The sequence below is a fragment of the Saccostrea cucullata genome, unplaced genomic scaffold (assembly GCF_032062105.1).
Source record: "Saccostrea cucullata isolate Sc308-1 unplaced genomic scaffold, CSIRO_AGI_Scuc_v1 ctg127, whole genome shotgun sequence".
NCBI lineage: Eukaryota > Metazoa > Mollusca > Bivalvia > Ostreida > Ostreidae > Saccostrea > Saccostrea cuccullata.
Genome location: NW_026940370.1, coordinates 954,334 through 972,282, shown reverse-complemented (window position 1 = coordinate 972,282; position 17,949 = coordinate 954,334). Strand labels below are relative to the sequence as shown.

At 32.6% G+C, this 17,949-nt stretch overlaps 1 protein-coding gene across 1 annotated transcript; it reads left to right on the top strand.

Moving 5' to 3' along the window:
* Positions 1 to 4,133: 4,133 nt before the first annotated feature.
* Positions 4,134 to 17,405, top strand: LOC134255209 (phosphatidylinositol-glycan-specific phospholipase D-like). Its single transcript, XM_062737718.1, has 24 exons — positions 4,134 to 4,269; positions 4,869 to 4,915; positions 5,115 to 5,193; positions 5,282 to 5,376; positions 5,470 to 5,580; positions 6,127 to 6,175; positions 7,852 to 7,918; positions 8,033 to 8,140; positions 8,273 to 8,300; positions 8,429 to 8,568; positions 9,935 to 10,124; positions 10,287 to 10,423; positions 10,826 to 10,938; positions 12,258 to 12,358; positions 12,748 to 12,861; positions 12,977 to 13,054; positions 13,149 to 13,299; positions 13,445 to 13,506; positions 13,966 to 14,048; positions 14,183 to 14,516; positions 14,638 to 14,725; positions 14,844 to 14,944; positions 15,466 to 15,546; positions 15,642 to 17,405. Exons 1-24 carry the CDS (start codon positions 4,182 to 4,184, stop codon positions 15,732 to 15,734), a joined length of 2,538 nt encoding a protein of 845 aa, XP_062593702.1. The 5' UTR covers positions 4,134 to 4,181; the 3' UTR covers positions 15,735 to 17,405.
* The last annotated feature ends 544 nt before the right edge of the window (positions 17,406 to 17,949 follow it).

Here is a 17,949-nt window from a genome sequence, read left to right as displayed (position 1 = left end):
AGAAATTCATGGTGGGATCAGGTGCCAAGAAGTATACCTACGAATGTTTACTTTCAGCGAGTTTATTGAAATTCCTGTAATATTAACTTATATGTTGCTTGCTTGAATTAAAAACAGAGAAAAGTAGAAGAAAGTCATCAAGAGCTAAACGGTAATGGGGCCTGAGCGTGTTCATATCATAGATTCGGAGCATTCCCAAGGAGACAACTTAAATATGAAGGGCACTACTTATTGATCCTACAGGACACTTTTTGCGACCATAGCTGGGTCATTTTCAAAAAAAGTTCACTTTTTTGTCTTTTGATCAGAATAATAGGAAAAATATTCTTTATGTAAAATTTTTTTTTCCCGTTGGCTAATATACATGGTCTTACAGCTTATAAGTTATTTTACGATCATCTCCCAGGTGTTCTATAAAAAATATTCTATGCATTACAAGTAAAATTTAACAGTTAACCATGTCACTTTAACAGAAATTTTATAACGCGCTTAGTTAAATGATAGGGAAAATATTACCCTGTGTAGATATGTACAAATTTTGCACCTCATATTAATTGAATTCATTCACAGATTAATTTAATATGGGTGTTTTACTTATGCCTCCCACTAAATACTAGTATTGTGCATTTAACATTCAGGAGGTGACATGTCCTACCAGTTTATGTCATTCCTGTTACCAAAAAGAAAATGTTAAAATAAAAGTTATCTCACTTTCCTAGGAACTGTTTTCACGATCCTGTATAGTGGGGTATTTTTTGAGGAGCGATTGTTTTGGGGTTTTGACGATTTGTTCCTATTGCAAACATGTTGAATAAGTGTACTAAATATAAATTGTGAAAAAAATGTCAAATAAGCCCCGGGGTTGAATATCGGGGGGGGGGGGGGGTCCTGTCCACAAGTACCTGTGAAAAGTATTGCTACAAAAAATACATATGTGAAATATGAAAGTCCTAGTACCTGCCATTCAAAAGTTATGGCCAAAGTAAACGTTTGGAATATTTGTGTAAAAGTGGGTCAAACTCCAAGATCAAGGTCAAAAGGTCATATTTGGTGGTACCCAAAGAAAGGTCTTATCACAAGGAATAGACATGTGAAATATGAAAGTCATAGCTTCACTGAATCAAAAGTTATGGACAAGGTTAAAGTGTTTGTGACGGACAGACGAATGAGATTTAATGTCCCCTCGCTTTCGCGAAAGCGGGGGACAACAATCATTTGCGATTGCAAAACATAGATTATCTCAGTTTTACAATTTGTAAACTATGGTTTACAACTCTTAACTATAGTTAACGATCTGATAAATATAGTTTCACGATTTGTGAAACTATGATGAACAACTCTTAACTATAGTCCACGATTGTAAAATATGGTTTACAGACGTGAATCTATGTTTTCAACAAAATCTATTGTTAACGTTTTATTACAGACAGTATAGCACGCCAAATTCACAAAAATGAGCTAAACATAATTTCACAGTCGATAAACTAGGTTTATCGGTTGTAAACTATAGTTTACGGACTGTAAACTATAGTTAACAACGTTAATCTATATTTTACATCCGTAAACCATCGCGATAATCTATGTTTCACAACGGTAAACTATACTTAACACTGAAAACAATCATTTGCGATTGCAAAACATAGATTATCTGATAAATACAGTTTCACGATTTGTAAACTATAGTTTACAAACCGTTAACTATAGTTAACGATCTGATAAATACAGTTTCACGATTTGTGAAACTATGATTAACAACTCTTAACTATAGTTTACGATTGTAAACTATAGATTACAAACGTGAATCTATGTTTATCAACAAAATCTATTGTTAACGCTTATTACAGACAGATAAACTTAGATTATTATTCGTAAACTATAGTTAACAACCGTTAAATATAGTTTTACAGATGAAAACTATACTTAACGAATCGTTAACTATAGTTTACGGTTTGTAAACTATAGTTTACAGTCGATAAACCTAGTTTATCAAATGTGAAACTAGGTTTACCTCATTTTTGTTCACGGTTTGTAAACTATAGTTTACAGTCGATAAACATAGTTTATCGACTGTGAAACTGTGTTTTAGCTCATTTTAGTGAATTTGGCGTGCCATACACGCGGATTGGCGGAATCAAGAGCATGTAAATACAAGGGGCCCACTCGATTCGGATCCTTCTAGAAGCAGAGGGGAATGTCGGAAGAGTTTGAATTTGTATGTCTAAATCAAGTGTTTAGAAGGGTATTGGATATTATGGAATATTATCTGCAATGTTTTGAATTACTGCAGTATTTGTTTTTCAAGATTTTGAATCCTTTAATTTACAGCATTAAATGTTAGTTCAAAAGGGAAACTTGAAGAGATAATTAAGGATAGGAAAATTTTATTTAATATAATAGTTTTGGAATTCTTTTTATATATGTAAAGAAAGGTTTAAAACATCAAGTGCATGAGACAGAAGAATAAACTACATGTACAAAAATAAAAAATTGTGGTCAAATCAGTGACCTATTTATGACTCAAATATTCAACCCATATTACATGGAAAATTATAAATCTGTGCTCGATGGTTGAATTCACTGCATGTTACAAAGCAGAAAAAAATGCTTCTTAACAGATAGAATTACCATTGATACATGATATAAATATTTTCTGCAACAGTATTTTGTTTAAAGTTTGGTTTATTTACAATAATAAAAGTCCTCAAAGTTTCTGCAACTGTATTTTGTTTAAAGTTTGGTTTATTTACAATAATAAAAGTCCCCAAAGTTTTCACCCACCCGCTTGACGCCATATTAGAATGCTGTCCTACCATCTTTGATGTGGAAGGTTGAGATGGCCTTCTAAGTCTACCCTACTAAACCAATCGAGCAGACAGAATGGTTATTCTGGAATAAGAAGGGTCCCAATCGAGTGGGCCCAAGGAATAACTGTCTTATTTTTCGTTTCATGAAGATGATCAATCGATTGGCTTGCGTGATAATTTTATGCATATTGCATAAACGCCTTCAGCGTTTATGCAAATTATCACGCAAGCCAATCGATTCATCACATCATGAAATCGAAAAATAAGACAGTTATTCCTTAAATATACATGTATTTCATTTACAATTGGAATGGAATCTATTTGACAAGCATTCAGAGGAAACAATAGAACACATTAAGTATACTCTATAAGATTTTTTAAACAACAGAAATCATTTTTAAATTGAGTAATTTTTCCAGTTGATAAAAACAGAAATAAATGAACATCAAGGAAAATTGTCTTTTTTCAGTTGAAACTATAGAGTTGTTTATAGAATAGTAAAAAAAAATTGAAAAGTATTTTAATTTTGGTTATATTTTGTTTATATAACTATTATAATTCATCAATTTGAATAGCTGTTTCTCAACTTAACAAAACCACCATGCACTTTATAAAATCAGCCAATAAAGAATGAATTATGTATTACAGGATTGAGGATTCATGATAAAAGTATACCAACAACGAAATTTAGGTTAACAGAGATTCCTTTCATTGGGAACACCTAATTCTGGGGCCATTAATTTCAAGATTTTGGAAGAGATTTTTAAATTCTTTTTACAGCTAGATCAGCTTCTAATTGATGTACCAGAGAAAATAGTTATAGTGTTTCACCCTGGTTGAAAATGTTCTTTTTTTTTTTAAAGTTCATTTGGAATCAAATCAAAGCTCAATGACGAGCAAACAAGTTTGAATAGAAAATTTTTATTTATGACAACTCAACCAAATTTCTGAATCCGCCACTGAAAATGGAACACCAGCAAGTCTCAATCGCAACTTCTCGGGCCTTTCCGACTAGCGGAAAAACGACCTTGAATGTATATGGTAACCGCCATGACAACCCTCCTTTTTCACGATCTTTGAAATAAATGCATGGAGACCTTTTATCTGTGGAATATGGAGTTTAGCTTTATTCAATGTAATGACATTACCTAAAATATACCATAGAAGGGACTTCTAACTCCGTCTATCCTATATTTGAATAAACAGGAAACGTATAAATTTTTAACATCCGGTGATGTTAATATTTCCGACCTCTGACGGAAAGACCCGAGATGATGCGATTGCAGCAAGTCTCTTTTAAAAATTATGATCGGGTTCGTGAATCAAACATTTAGTTTCATTTTGTCAGATTGGTTTGTTTTGGTTCCTTCATCTCAAATGTATTTTGTTTTATGTTTTGCCGTTTTATTGTCTGTGAAAACCAAAGTTTCTTTTGGATGTGGAGGAGTAACACACACTATTATAGGTATTCCATTTCTCATAAAGTTTCTTTTTTATTTTGCAAACAGCTCTCTAAAATCCTTGTGATCATGTGACAGGGGCCTGCTCCCCTAATCCGGGAATGTAAATAATTAAGTGAAAAGTTATACAGGCTTTTATTTATTCTTACATTCCACAGTAAACCCCTAAGGGAAACCAGGGACCTGTATGTTAGTATATATAGGTCCCTTGGGAAACATACAGCGTTGATATATGCAAAACTATATGTCATAGAGCAAACATCTGGTCACATGATCACTTGAATTTGAACAGGCCCAGCACATCCTTTTGATTTAGCTACATGTTTACAGATAGCTTTAGCTTAATGCGAAATAAATGACGTTTTCCTGGCGTGTTAAATATCAAAATCGTGGAAGAAGCCTGGAAAACGTTAGATTTTTGCACTAGATTTAGCTCTGTAGCTTTATGAAGCTATTCAAAATAGAATGATTTAGCCATTTATAAAAGCAGATTTTAACAAAAATATTGTAGATTATTTCTTCAGTTCACAAATATGTTTAATTTATGTCTTTAATTTAACACACATTTTTACTATATTAAATGTGATCTTGGTTTCAATTTCAGCGGAAAGAGCAAAATACAGCTTTCAAGAAGGTTCTCAGTACAGAAAGGTTTGACAAATCATAATTTATTACATACACTTTTGTTTATGTTATCTTTGGTAACACAAGTCAGTTATAAGATTTCTGCTTCATTGTAAAAATGTCTGATATATAAAATGAAATAATGGACTTTTTCATCTTTAGAGATTAAAAGAGTATTATTCACAATTACGAAACATTATATACTTGGTTTTTTTTTCCTCCACAGCTTTTGGATATTCACCAAGATGCATTTTATGCAGGTGCCCCTTATCCAGATTCTTTTTATGACGACATTTGTTTCAGAGGTAGCCAACATGGTATTTTGTCTTATTTTCTAACATTTTTCATAAATTACACTCTAATACTCTGTCAATATATATTGATTTACATCAGGTTCATATCATGATGTGTCAGAAGACACCCACTGGGGGGAATTCCTGAATACAACTATTAACTACATCAATAAGCAGCCCAAACCATGGGATGTGGTAAGTATAAATTGGCCCCCCCCCTTTTACACACACAAAATAAAAATCACAGAACTTGTATAGTAGAGAATAATGTGATATGGTGTTTTTCAGGCAACAGAAAAGTTATTTGTCTTTATGATGGCTTTCATGTCTCACCAAGTAGCTGATATCACTTGGCACAGCATGTATATTGAGCAAGGTTTTCTTCATACCATGGGATATGTAAGTATTGTAAAATAAATTCACCTGGATGTACATGCACTTATGAGTATATAATTATTTCAAATCCATTAGGACTTTCCTGATGCATTTCACAAGACATTTAGACAAGTGTACTTGATTTAGTCCAGTCAAATTAAGCCGCTTAAACCTGCTCCATGCTTAGGAACAAATGACCCATCTTTCAATTTTTCATAGGTTAGTTGGGTCATTTGTTGCATGTGCAATATGGCTCACAATTAACCATGCCCTGTATTACTTGGGCACCATGGGTCTTCAGAATAAAGCTTGCTAATTATTAAAATCTAATTAGGCAATAGTGATATGAAAAGTAAATGAAATACTGTATTGCTACATGTAGCTAAAACAGATGGAAGATGTAGGGTTCATTTGTTAACTGTCAGCATAGAGACTGGATGGGGCTATTAAAATGGTTCATTTTAGATAACCATTGCTTCTGAAGTAATAAATGTTTTTTTTTCTGATTTTCATGTATATATCTATACATGAGAAAGCTACATGTAAACATTGACAAATTTTTATTTGTAGATGAATTTTCATGGTTCATACCCAAAGGCTCATCCAGTTGGTGACTTTGGTAAGAGGAAAGATGCTATTAAACAATTCTATTATTATGAGGCAATGTTATAATTTTATTTTGCAGATATCTTTGATGCTGTTTCTAGATTTATTGATGCAACCATATGCTACTTTCATTCTAGGATATATGTTCTCTCATAGAAACTCAACCATACACAGTAAAAATTCTGCTGGCATAGTAGTATTTTAACCATGCTTATACATACTGTTAAATCACATATTTTTGTTGAGTCAGATTATGAAAAAATGTTGGTTTGTGGGGATTTGATTTCATGGAAAAAGTGTAGCAGTAATGCATATGAAAGTCGATACATTTATTGGTGGTCATAATTTTTTGGGGCTCTTCATTCCTTGAAAACAGCAAAAATTAACCCCCCCCCGAAAATTATTCATTTCACAGTACATGTACTTAGCAATTTGGAACTCTTCTGATTATGTGATCTTACTTTTAATATTATCAATACAAAAGTAATCCAAGTGAGATATAGATGTACTAAGCATGATTTTGTGATTTTACTTTTAATATTATCAATACAAAAGTAATCCAAGTGAGATATACGAGGGTTGTCCCGTAAAATCGTGGACAAGTTGTCTAGTGTGAAAAATAAACATCACTGCGTTCTGAAATTTTCACTATTATTTAGTACATTATACATATTTTAGTAATATACACAGCAAATTTCAGATAAATATATGCATAAATAAACAAATTATGAGATTTTATGCCATGTATTGTATCACCTTACGGCGCATGGATTATAACGTCAAAATGTCTAAAACAGCGTCACGTTTTATCTTTTCTGAAAAGGAAGTTTGATGAGTCCGACTTTAATTTAGGAATTTCATTGATACACATTCCATAAACAGCCGAAGAACCAATTGGCACCCTCATGCGATCTTCTGAAGATTTATTAGTAAGTTACGGACAACATTCTCACCATCATTCAACTAATAGAAAATCTCATATCGGCGGTCTACTGAGACAGCGTCTTTTGCTATTGCATTAGGAGTTTGTCCGTAAGTGTTGTACTCCCCAAGGACTCGATAAAAAAAAACTTCGCTAAGAAAACTCCTATTTCATTTGTATACTTAAGGTATGGCGATATTTTCATAATCTTTTTTCTTCTATGGTCATTTCAAGTCTCTAAAGGTGTCATTTCAACATCGAAATAAAACTGAACTGTTCTCCGGTGCGCCGTAACGTCATAAAACGTCGCCATTTTTGTGTGTTGTGTTTACCACTTTCCTATTTCAAATACTTGAGAAACTGCCAAAAATTAAGCAAATGCCATAAAATTTTTACAAAGACTACAAAATTGATTGTGGAATTGAATTAGTATAATTTTAATCCAAATCTTACGCATTTAAAACTTTTATTTTGAATTCAACTTGTGTATTCTTTAATAAAACCTTGGTTTTTTGACCGTGCACAGTAGGACAATACCTCGTGCACATTCAAGCATAATAAAATCTTTATTTTTGCCTATATTTTATCAAAAAAATTATCATGCACTTAAATATGATAAATAAACATTTACTGAAATTTTCAGCTTAGTGCGCCCATTACTTTTCGAGAAAAACGCTTTGTCTACGATTTTACGGGACAACCCTCGTACATATAACCATATAGATGTACTAAGCATGATTTTCCTTTAGAATTTTACTGATTTGTAGGTGGTGATGTTTGGAATGTATATGGCATGCTGTCTAAGGATGACAACATTTATCCTGGAAAGCACTGGTAATTTCATAATTTTTCATGTACAAATTCAACTACAGTTTTGTGCTCGAGATCTTGTTTTACTCTATGATGCCAACTTTGCTCTATGATCTGAGTATTACCTTTGTATTTTAGGTATGTTCCTGTGGATGACCTGTATCACATATATCAGGATTTCTATGGAAAAACAAGAATTGACAAAAACACCATAGAACTTTGCTCTTCACAGATGTTGCTTGCTGGGTAAGTTTTTTTTACTGTAAGAAGATTTTTAAAAACAGAGCAGTGAGTGTTTTAACCCTACAACATCGGACCTGTTTCTCATGACAGACAATGGACATTGCTAATTAAGTGTTATCTTGTTCAATTTTACAGGGTAGCTGAACTCTTGCTTGGAGCAGAGGTGAGGAGATTTTCTTTTATTACAATAAGTTATTGTAAAGGTTATCTGTGTGAAATAGTGTTAGTGACAGTGCTCTCTGAGTCTCCAATACTTAAATATTTTGTTCTTTTTCCTGCTTCTAATTCTAGGCTTTTCTCACTATAGCCAATGACAGCAACTTTCTAATAGATAATGAAATGGAGTATTTTGAAGGAGGACTAACTGATATGGCCAGCTTAACCACAAGAAAGTGGAATGATGCAATTACTATGATTGAAAATGGAACACAGTAAGTTTTTATGCGCCCGAATTTTTTTGGGGCGCATATTGTTTTTGTCCTGTCTGTTTGTCTGTTTGTCTGTTTATCTGTTTGTCTGTTTGTCTGTTTATTTGTTTGTCTGTTGTCAACTTTAACCTTCGCCAAAACTTTTGAACCGTAAGAGATAGAGACTTCATATTTAGTATGCGTACTCCACTAATAAAGTTCCTTCAAATGACATCAAGGTCAATGACCTTGTGACCTTGACTGTGACCTACGGTTTATGCTAAAAATAGCTTTTTCCACTTTTTGCCATAACTTTTGAACCATAGGAGATAGGGACTTCATATTTAGTATGCATACTCCACTAATAAAGTTCTTTCAAACAACACCAAGGTCAATGACCATGTGACCTTGACTGTGACCTATATGCTAAAAATAGCTTTTTCCACTTTTTGCCATAACTTTTGAACCATAGGAGATAGGGACTTCATATTTAGTATGCATACTCCACTAATAAAGTTCTTTCAAACAACACCAAGGTCAATGACCATGTGACCTTGACTGTGACCTATATGCTAAAAATAGCTTTTTCCACTTTTTGCCATAACTTTTGAACCATAGGAGATAGGGACTTCATATTTAGTATGCATACTCCACTAATAAAGTTCTTTCAAACAACACCAAGGTCAATGACCATGTGACCTTGACTGTGACCTATATGCTAAAAATAGCTTTTTCCACTTTTTGCCATAACTTTTGAACCATAGGAGATAGGGACTTCATATTTAGTATGCATACCCCACTAATTAAGTTCTTACAAACAACACCAAGGTCAATGACCTTGTGACCTTGACTGTGACCTATATACTAAAAATAGCTTTTTCGAACTTTGTTGACGCCGGGCGCATAGTGTTTCACAAACACATCTTGTTTCTTTCTGAAATAGGGATGATGAAATGTGAAAATCAGACCAGGGTACATTGTACATGTAATACACATCTAGGGTCAGTAAACTGTTTATTGAAATGTCAAATTCACACAAGAATGTTATACGTTTGATATCTTCAATGGAACCTCATTAAAATATCACGTGTAGCAGTGAGTCTCTAATTGAGAATGCAATAATTAAAAATACTATAAAAATAATTTGTAACAAATAATGTGCTACATCATGTTAAATAAAACATTACATTTCATTCAATTTCATATATATTTTTATTGCTCAATCATGAAACCATGTACCGGTACAGTTGTATATGGCAGAAGATGTTCAGGAGATTGAAATAGTACTCTGGACTGTGTATGCAATATGCTTTTCCTATTTCTTTTTTTATCTTTATAACTAATAACATGTGGCTATATTGTATGGTTTATGATTATATTTACTTAACAGGGCTTGTTCTGTGCCACACAGCACTGTGTTCATCAACTGTACCAAAGGAGCAGACCGTCGTCCACACAGATTACCAAAGCTAAGGAAGCCATACTATCAGAAACCCAAACTGTTTGGTCTTACTCTGGATGATCTACTTATAACACCCTACCTCAGGGGGGTCAAAGTTCAGATGACAGAAAAACTGAAGGTCAATAGTAAAACTCTAGTTCATATGCTTTAATGTTTCCTCAGCATAAAAAACATATTCTGTAGACTTTAATTTCAATAAATGATAATGTTTGAAAGTACTGTCCATATTTTCATTTTAATTGCCAATATTTTTATATCCATGATTATAAATATTTCTTAGTTAAGATTGATTGAAAAACAGAAGAAAAGAATGTACTTACAAAGCAAGTATTCCAAGGAAGCAGAGCCAATGCACAGAAGTCAGCCAAATTTTACCATTGATTTTAGAAGTTCTAGAAGTTACTCACAGTTAGGATGGTGAGCATAAATAGAAATTTGTCAATAGCACGAATGTTTAAAAAAATTTCTTTTTTAGATAATATGACAAAATCATGCAGTTCCATACATATCCATTTAATAAGGTAACAGTCTTAGGAAACAACATGAGATAATGTCTCAAAGTAAATAATTTTTGTCGGTGTAGAATTCGAGACATGGCCCCAGGATCATGAAACATCTTAAACTTAAGTCAAAATATTCATGTTGTACTAGAATTTTGATTAAGTCAAGTAGACAAAAATTAAAACATTTTTTTTAATATTTGTTATCTGCAAAATTAGAGATTCATTCAATAATTAATAAACATTTTACAGGCGATTAATAATTTGACTTAAGTCGAAGTCTGTTTCATGATCCTGGGGCATGGTTATTGATTGACAGGTCAGTGGTGTCTAAGGACTTGGACGATGATGGCAATGAAGATTTAGTGATAGGCTCCCCTGGACACAGCACCAGTAATGAACCCCAGAGGGGCAGGGTCTACATTCTATACAGTGAGTAATGGGAACAACATTTTAATAGACATATGCAAAAGTTTTGCTTTTATAGTATAGATCTAATACATGCTTCAAGATTACATCAAATAAGATAATTACAATGTATTAGAGTTATTTCCTTCGTTCCACTCAGCCTTCTTTTTTGCAGTATCTTCTATGAAGCTTCTAATTGGTGAAAGATTGTCATTTTCCTCAAATGCTGAAATATATTTTTTAAATGATGCTACATGTATTAATGGAAATGGAAATATAAAGATTCTTGTTTTGCATACAGGTTTAGAAAGAGTATGAAAAACAGTTTGCTGATTGTCAAATCATGATGAATACAATGTATCGTGATGCATACATACCGGTACACATTACACATTCTATTTTTTTTTTTGGAGGGAGTTGGGGTAGTGGGAGGGTATATAGTAATCATTGGGTGCGTTCACATTCTATACATTACACATTCTATTTGTTTTTGTTTTTTTTGGCATGCCACTGGTACCAATGTTTTTTGCCAGTGGTATATTTTTCTGAGACAGTCTAGGTGTGGGTTGTTGACGTCACAGCTAGTTATCAACATGGCAACAAGCTAGAAAGACTGGGATCCCGGATTCACAATGATATAAACGATTTTTCCTCTAATCTTTTTTAACAAATCATGCCAAAATCACATAAAAATCATATCAAACACTTATATTCCTAATTTTGAAGTATGATTTAGACATGATCTATTAAATGGATTATATAAAACTCATAGATATGGCAACTAAGGAAGTGTGATCCTAATGTGGTTTGTTTCTCGGATATGAGTCTGCTATGATTTTCTTGCGATTCCCCCCCCAGTATTACCAACGTCCCTTGAAAAGTGGGAGGGTATATAGTAATCATTATGTCCGTCCGTCTGTTACGCTTTGGGGTACCCATCTCTTAACTGCAACTCCTCTTATACTACTGAGTGAAATTTAATGAAACTTTCACAGAATCTTTATTACATATTGCCATTGTGCACCTCCTATTTTACTTTTTTATTCGACACATATTTTAGGTTTTCCATAGCAAAACATGGACATTGCCATTATATTCTTACCTATGACATCACATATGCCAGCTTCTGAATAACATTTGATACGACGAGTTATTCCTCTTTACACATTACCGTAAAACAATATATAGCAAAACATGGACATTATGGGAGGCGGGGGGTATCATTTAGTGAGCTCATTGCTCACAGTACCTCTAAGTTTGTTTGGTTATTATTTTAAAAAAACAAAGATTGCATATAAATCATTGAATGTAAAATGTACACATATGTGCTTACTATCATTTAGGTGGAGATGCAGGATTGCAAGTGAGTGGAAGCTCTTTTGTTGACCTAGATAATTTCACCTCATTGAACAAGAACACCTCAGTATTGAAAGGAAATCCAGGGGTAAGAAACGTAACATCATATATTGATTCTAAGATCCTTTAGATTTTGGAGAACTGTTTGAAAAAAGATATGTACATTTATACTTGCATACTACAATTCAGAATTTTGAATTACATGTCTTAATAAGTTTAGCTCAAGAATTCAAATCATGGACATCTCTCCAGAACACCTTTCAAACTTGAAAGATAATTCTTTTTATTGCTTTTCTGTACATTTCAAATATTACCCATTTGATGGTGAGCAAAACAAAGGTAATTTATGCAATAAAACTGAATAAAACCCAAACCATGCCTGTTTCATTTTCTTTGAAATTCTTTGAAATTCAAATTCAAAAAAAAAAAAACAACTTAACTTTCTTGAAAATTAGTAGTGCATTTTTTATTTATAAGGAATACTCCAGATTTGGTTATGCTGTAGCTGCCCTAGATGTAAATCTAGATGGTAATGTAGATGTAGCTATTTCTGCTAGCTCCCTAAGCTACAAGGGTCTGCTGGATTATAATGTGAGTATTAGTCGTATGTGGAAATAATTTTGAAATAAAAAATCTGTGATAAAAATGCAAGAATTATGAAAAATAAGTGAATCCACTAACTGAGAAATACTTAATTATGTTTAAGGGTGCTGTATATGTGTACTTTGGATCAGGAGGTCAAAGGTCATGGAAGGTCAAGCCAGATCTGGTCATAACCTGTCAGGTACAGATTAGATAAGCATAATGCAGGTGCATGCATCAATGCAATGTAATTATTAACTGATTTAAATATAACACCAATGAGTTTCCAATTTCAGCTTCAATTTTGTAACCTTGGAGCCTCCTTGACCTCAGTAGACATTAACAATGATGGAAAAAATGACCTCTTGATAGGGTCACCATTTGCCAGTGTTAAAAATCTGACTCAGAATGGAATGGTGACAGCTTTACTCTCATCTAAAAGTCTCAGTAAGAGCACTTGTGGGTCACTAGTGTTTTTGTCAATATCTCCACTTTATAAATTTATGGGAAAAACATATTTTCTTTTCTCTAGTCTCTGCATTTCAAGACTTTATTTGTAAGGCTAGATTCTGTTACATTCAATCTTTAATAGTTTCAGGAATGGTTATTCCAGCAGAAAAATTAACAGAGAACTGGATCTTATTTGGTAATCAGGTAAATATGATTGACTTTATGTTCCTAACATTTGCTGCAATGAAGACCACTGCAGATAACATTATTTTGGGTCTTGCATTTTAAAAAATACTAGTAGCCAGATCTCTGTAAGTAGGACTTTCTACAGACAGTCATCAGATAAGAGATGCAATATCTGATGACAATAAATATGTGATATATCAAATGATTAAAGTTTAATCACATTTCGAATTAAAAAAAAATGTCATCAATATTTCTCTTAATTGGTCAGGATATCTTCTATGAAAAGCTTATTTGAATAAATTTCAGATTTTAAATTAAGTCAAACTTTAATTGTTTTAATTTTTCTTTAAATATCTCTGCAGCTGAATTGTGTGTTACAATAAAAAGTGTACTGAAGATTACTTGTGTTATATAATATGCATTTTGCATTTAATACTAGAGGTGTTACTTCTTTCAATTTTTAAACATTTTTAACAGTCTTACAGTTGGTATGGACATAGATTAAGCGTCAAGAACAATATGTTAATGGTCAGTCAACCTTACTTCAGAAAATGCACAAGGTTTGTTCATTATTTGTTTTAACTGTCAAGTGTTACATACATGTAATTCCTTTCTCAGTGCCCTGCTCCCTTTTCAACATTTAAAAAACATTTAAAACATACCATCTTACAGCTTTTCATCTTTATCATTTCAGTTGTGATAAATACTTGCCAACTGATATTCAGAGTGTTGGAAAATTAGATGTTTTCTCCTTCATAACAAGTCTATCCACGACCCCTAGTTTAACTTTCACGGGCCAGAGTAGATTTGATATGATTGGTTACAGCAGTGATCTTGGTGATCCATTTGGTAATGGATCCTCAATCTTCGCTATAGGGGCACCTGGAATGAATGTGAAGGGGAGGGTTTATTCTTCCACGGAGAGCTTTACACAAGGTGGAGGTGTTTTTTTGATAAGCTCCAACATGCAGGAGGTTGCCCAATTTACAGGGGATAGGATGTTTAGTAGATTTGGAAGTGTTGTTAAGGTTGGTTTTTCAAGTTTTTAGTTATACACTGTATGTGAATCACTGTTTGTTCAAGATAGTTGTTCTACATATTTACATTACCTTTCATACATAAATAACAATAACTTCTACATGATTTCAGTTTAGTGACATCAATGGTGATGGAATAGATGACCTGCTAATATCAGCTCCAATAAGAAATGATAACCCAGACATTCTCATCAACTCAAGTAAGAAAATTGGGTGTTTATGCATGATTTTCTATATTCTGCATATATTGTCACCTAATTTATTTGGTATGCGCCTAAAGGATTGTGTTTTACATTGGATATACACATTTCTACTCAGGGATAAATGGAAAAGTATATGTATTCTATGGAGGTAGGGGCTTTCCTAAGAACAGTGCTACAGCAGATTGTGGGAATGTGTCTCCCTGTCCGGAAAAAGTAGTAAGTATAAAAGTTTACTGAGGTTTGTGCATTTGAATTTACCAAAATTATTTACATGCAAGATTGTATCTTTTTTAAGATTATTCCTAATTAAACACGAGGAATTTTATTATCTCCTAATTTCGTGAAGAGCATCACTCGCAAAATGAAATTGATCGCTTTTATTTTTGTAGTACTGAAATCCATGTAAATTCTGTTTATTAATCACGCATTCGTGAATATATATTCCCACGATTTGACATTTAAGAGTCAGTTCGCAAAAATAAGTACTCGTGAAAAATAAGGAATCTACAGCATATGATATGAAACATCGATAAATACTTGTTGTATTTACATATTGCAACTCAGTTTATTTGAGAGGGGAAATTTTCATGAATATCAGACAATTATTGCCTATTACTGTCACATGTTGATATTAAACATTTTCTTGCATTTAAAAATGTTTAAAACATCTTAATATTGTTTGTTCTGCTATTTTGTACATGTTACAGTGTATTAGAAATGTGAATGCTGTATTTCAGGCAAATCAAACTTTAGGTTATGGATTAGATTTAAAAACAGATTTTGGGCGGACTATCACAGTTCTTAGAACCAAGCAACAGGTATGGTATTTTACGTATTAAAGTAAAATCAATCTTTTAATACACAAATTTTAATCTTGACATGAATTATAATAGCAGCAATTTTAAAATTTCAGGTTCAAGTGATTATTTCAGCTCCTAGAAATGGAGATAATTTTAAATCAAAAGTCAGTCAATCTGGGAATGTATATGTGTACAATACTAGGTGAAAGTATAGTTCCAACTGATGAGAGAGAAAATGCAAGTATTCCATGTTTTCTGTTATTTTTCTGAAATGATGTAATGTAAGCATCCAAATCATAATTTACTTTATCCTATTGTACCTAATTTGTAGATCAAAATAGGAATAATGAAATGTCCCAATTAATCAAGGTTTTTTTTTTTCACTTACACTGTACATTCCATTGCACTTCTTGTAATTTTCATGTCCTATCATCTCAGTTTTAGAATAATTTACCATTTTGTACTTTTATAGTTTTTAAACTCACTTTTTCATGATTTTTGTAATTTTTAATTCAGTCCATTATGTCCTCAATTTTGAAGATTTCCTATTAAATAACCTGTCTTTTCTGTTAATATACATGTATGATATCTTGTAATGTCACAGTCTAGTCCCTCTAGATGCTATGAACAAGTAAGTTTGACCATATAACTACTAGCATCATATCAATGCAAACTAAATGTCAGCTTTGTTATATTGTTATATAAAGAAAAACATTTGGCTATTAATGTAGATATCCTAAAGATAGTCTGAAGTATTTAAGTAATTACTTCAGACTTTAGAGGATACATATTTATAATATTTAAACTATAGATGATGATCATAGATTTGAAGTCTGAGAAAATGTCAATTTACCATTTAAAAGCAGATTTTGTTGCAAATGGTTGTTAAGTTATCAGCTAAGTTTGTTATCAGCAACTATAAGTTTGTTATTGTTGATGCTTTGTTATGAAAATTATTTCCTGTTGCAAGCTCACCTCAACAACATAGTGATGGGTTTATGTATAGGCCCCACAATCTGCATCAGTATTAAAGGTTCAAGTTTGTAGGACAGGTTCATTGTTTGATTAAAAGTTTTAATTATATCAAACTTATGTCCTTACTTTGGATGCTGCATCTGAAATGCCATTTATTAGTTTCCTAGTGGAACTCTTTGTAGTAGATTCATTCCCATGACTACATTTCCTTCCTATGCCAAAATTAATGGATGATTCATCTACCGCAAGGCCGTAACTACCATTGAGGCAAGTTAGGTAAATGCCTCACTAAAATTTTAGAGATTTCTGAAAAAGTGAACCTAAATTAATTGTGTCTTTGTACAAAATTTAGACTTTCAACTTTCGAAAACTGATCGTCTCACCGTGTGCTTCATTATCATCTAGAAAGGATGTAAAAAATAATTCAAGACGTGAAAACCTTTAAGGATTGTCTTTGGTTGTCTAAAACTCAGGTTTCATGGACACCTGTCCCCTTTCTGAGAACTACCCTGGACGAGCTTGGTAGCCTCCAGATCTCTGAAAATTTAAGCTTAATTATGGCCTTGTACTGGTCTTGTATTGAAGGGTTTTTTTCCGGAAAGGGAGCTCATTTAGAAGAGCAATTCATACTAAAAAAGAACCTTTTCTCAGTGTCCCTGAGTGCCAAGTCCCAAGATATGCTGACATTTCAAATGCATGAAATAATATGGCAAGGGACATACACTATGACAACCAATCAATGATTCAAATAAAGAAACTGTTACAATGAACTTAGCTTATGGGTTTTATATTTATAGATGAGATTATTGTGAAGGTTATAAACTTGTATTCTTTGATTAATTTTTTTTCTATTGTTATACACAATGTTTTAACATGTTACAATAAAATTTTTATTCAGAAAATGTTTTTCGTTTGTTTTGTGATATCAGTGATAACATTGATTAATAGATGCCACTGTGTATAGACAAAAAGCTGGAATTGAGAGTTTGGTCATATAGGATAAGACCATGCATTTGATGATCTAAGCATACATGTAGTATTAGGAATTTCTTAGGCTTTGACTAATTTTAAAAGCCCCAACAGGAACTGGAACTCTGGCCCAGTATAAGATTTTTTTTAAAAATAGTTTGGTGAGAACTCTATCATTATATTCTTGAAGCTTATAAGTTTGGAAATAAAGAAGTTATGGTACATAAATAGTATAAACACAATTTAATATATTATCAACAAGGGCCTGATCCCTAAAACTATGGACATAAATTTTGTAATTTTTATGATCGGATTAAGTATTTGCCATTTGCCATTCCACTTCAACTGAAATGAGGGATCCTTTTATTTGTGTTATCTTCCCAACAACTGGAGACTTGCATTTGGAACAGATATGAAATAACTTCGTCAACTGGGATTGAAACACAGTGAATTTTCTTTCTTCTCTTGCATTCGGTT

Bases quoted from the DNA above. Each gene is read 5' to 3' on its own strand.
- LOC134255209 (XM_062737718.1), top strand. From the start codon at position 4,182: ATGTATTTTGTTTTATGTTTTGCCGTTTTATTGTCTGTGAAAACCAAA. The intron at 7,919-8,032 runs GTAATTTCATAA...TTTGTATTTTAG, and splicing joins ATTTATCCTGGAAAGCACTG to GTATGTTCCTGTGGATGACC. The intron at 8,301-8,428 runs GTGAGGAGATTT...TTCTAATTCTAG, and splicing joins AACTCTTGCTTGGAGCAGAG to GCTTTTCTCACTATAGCCAA.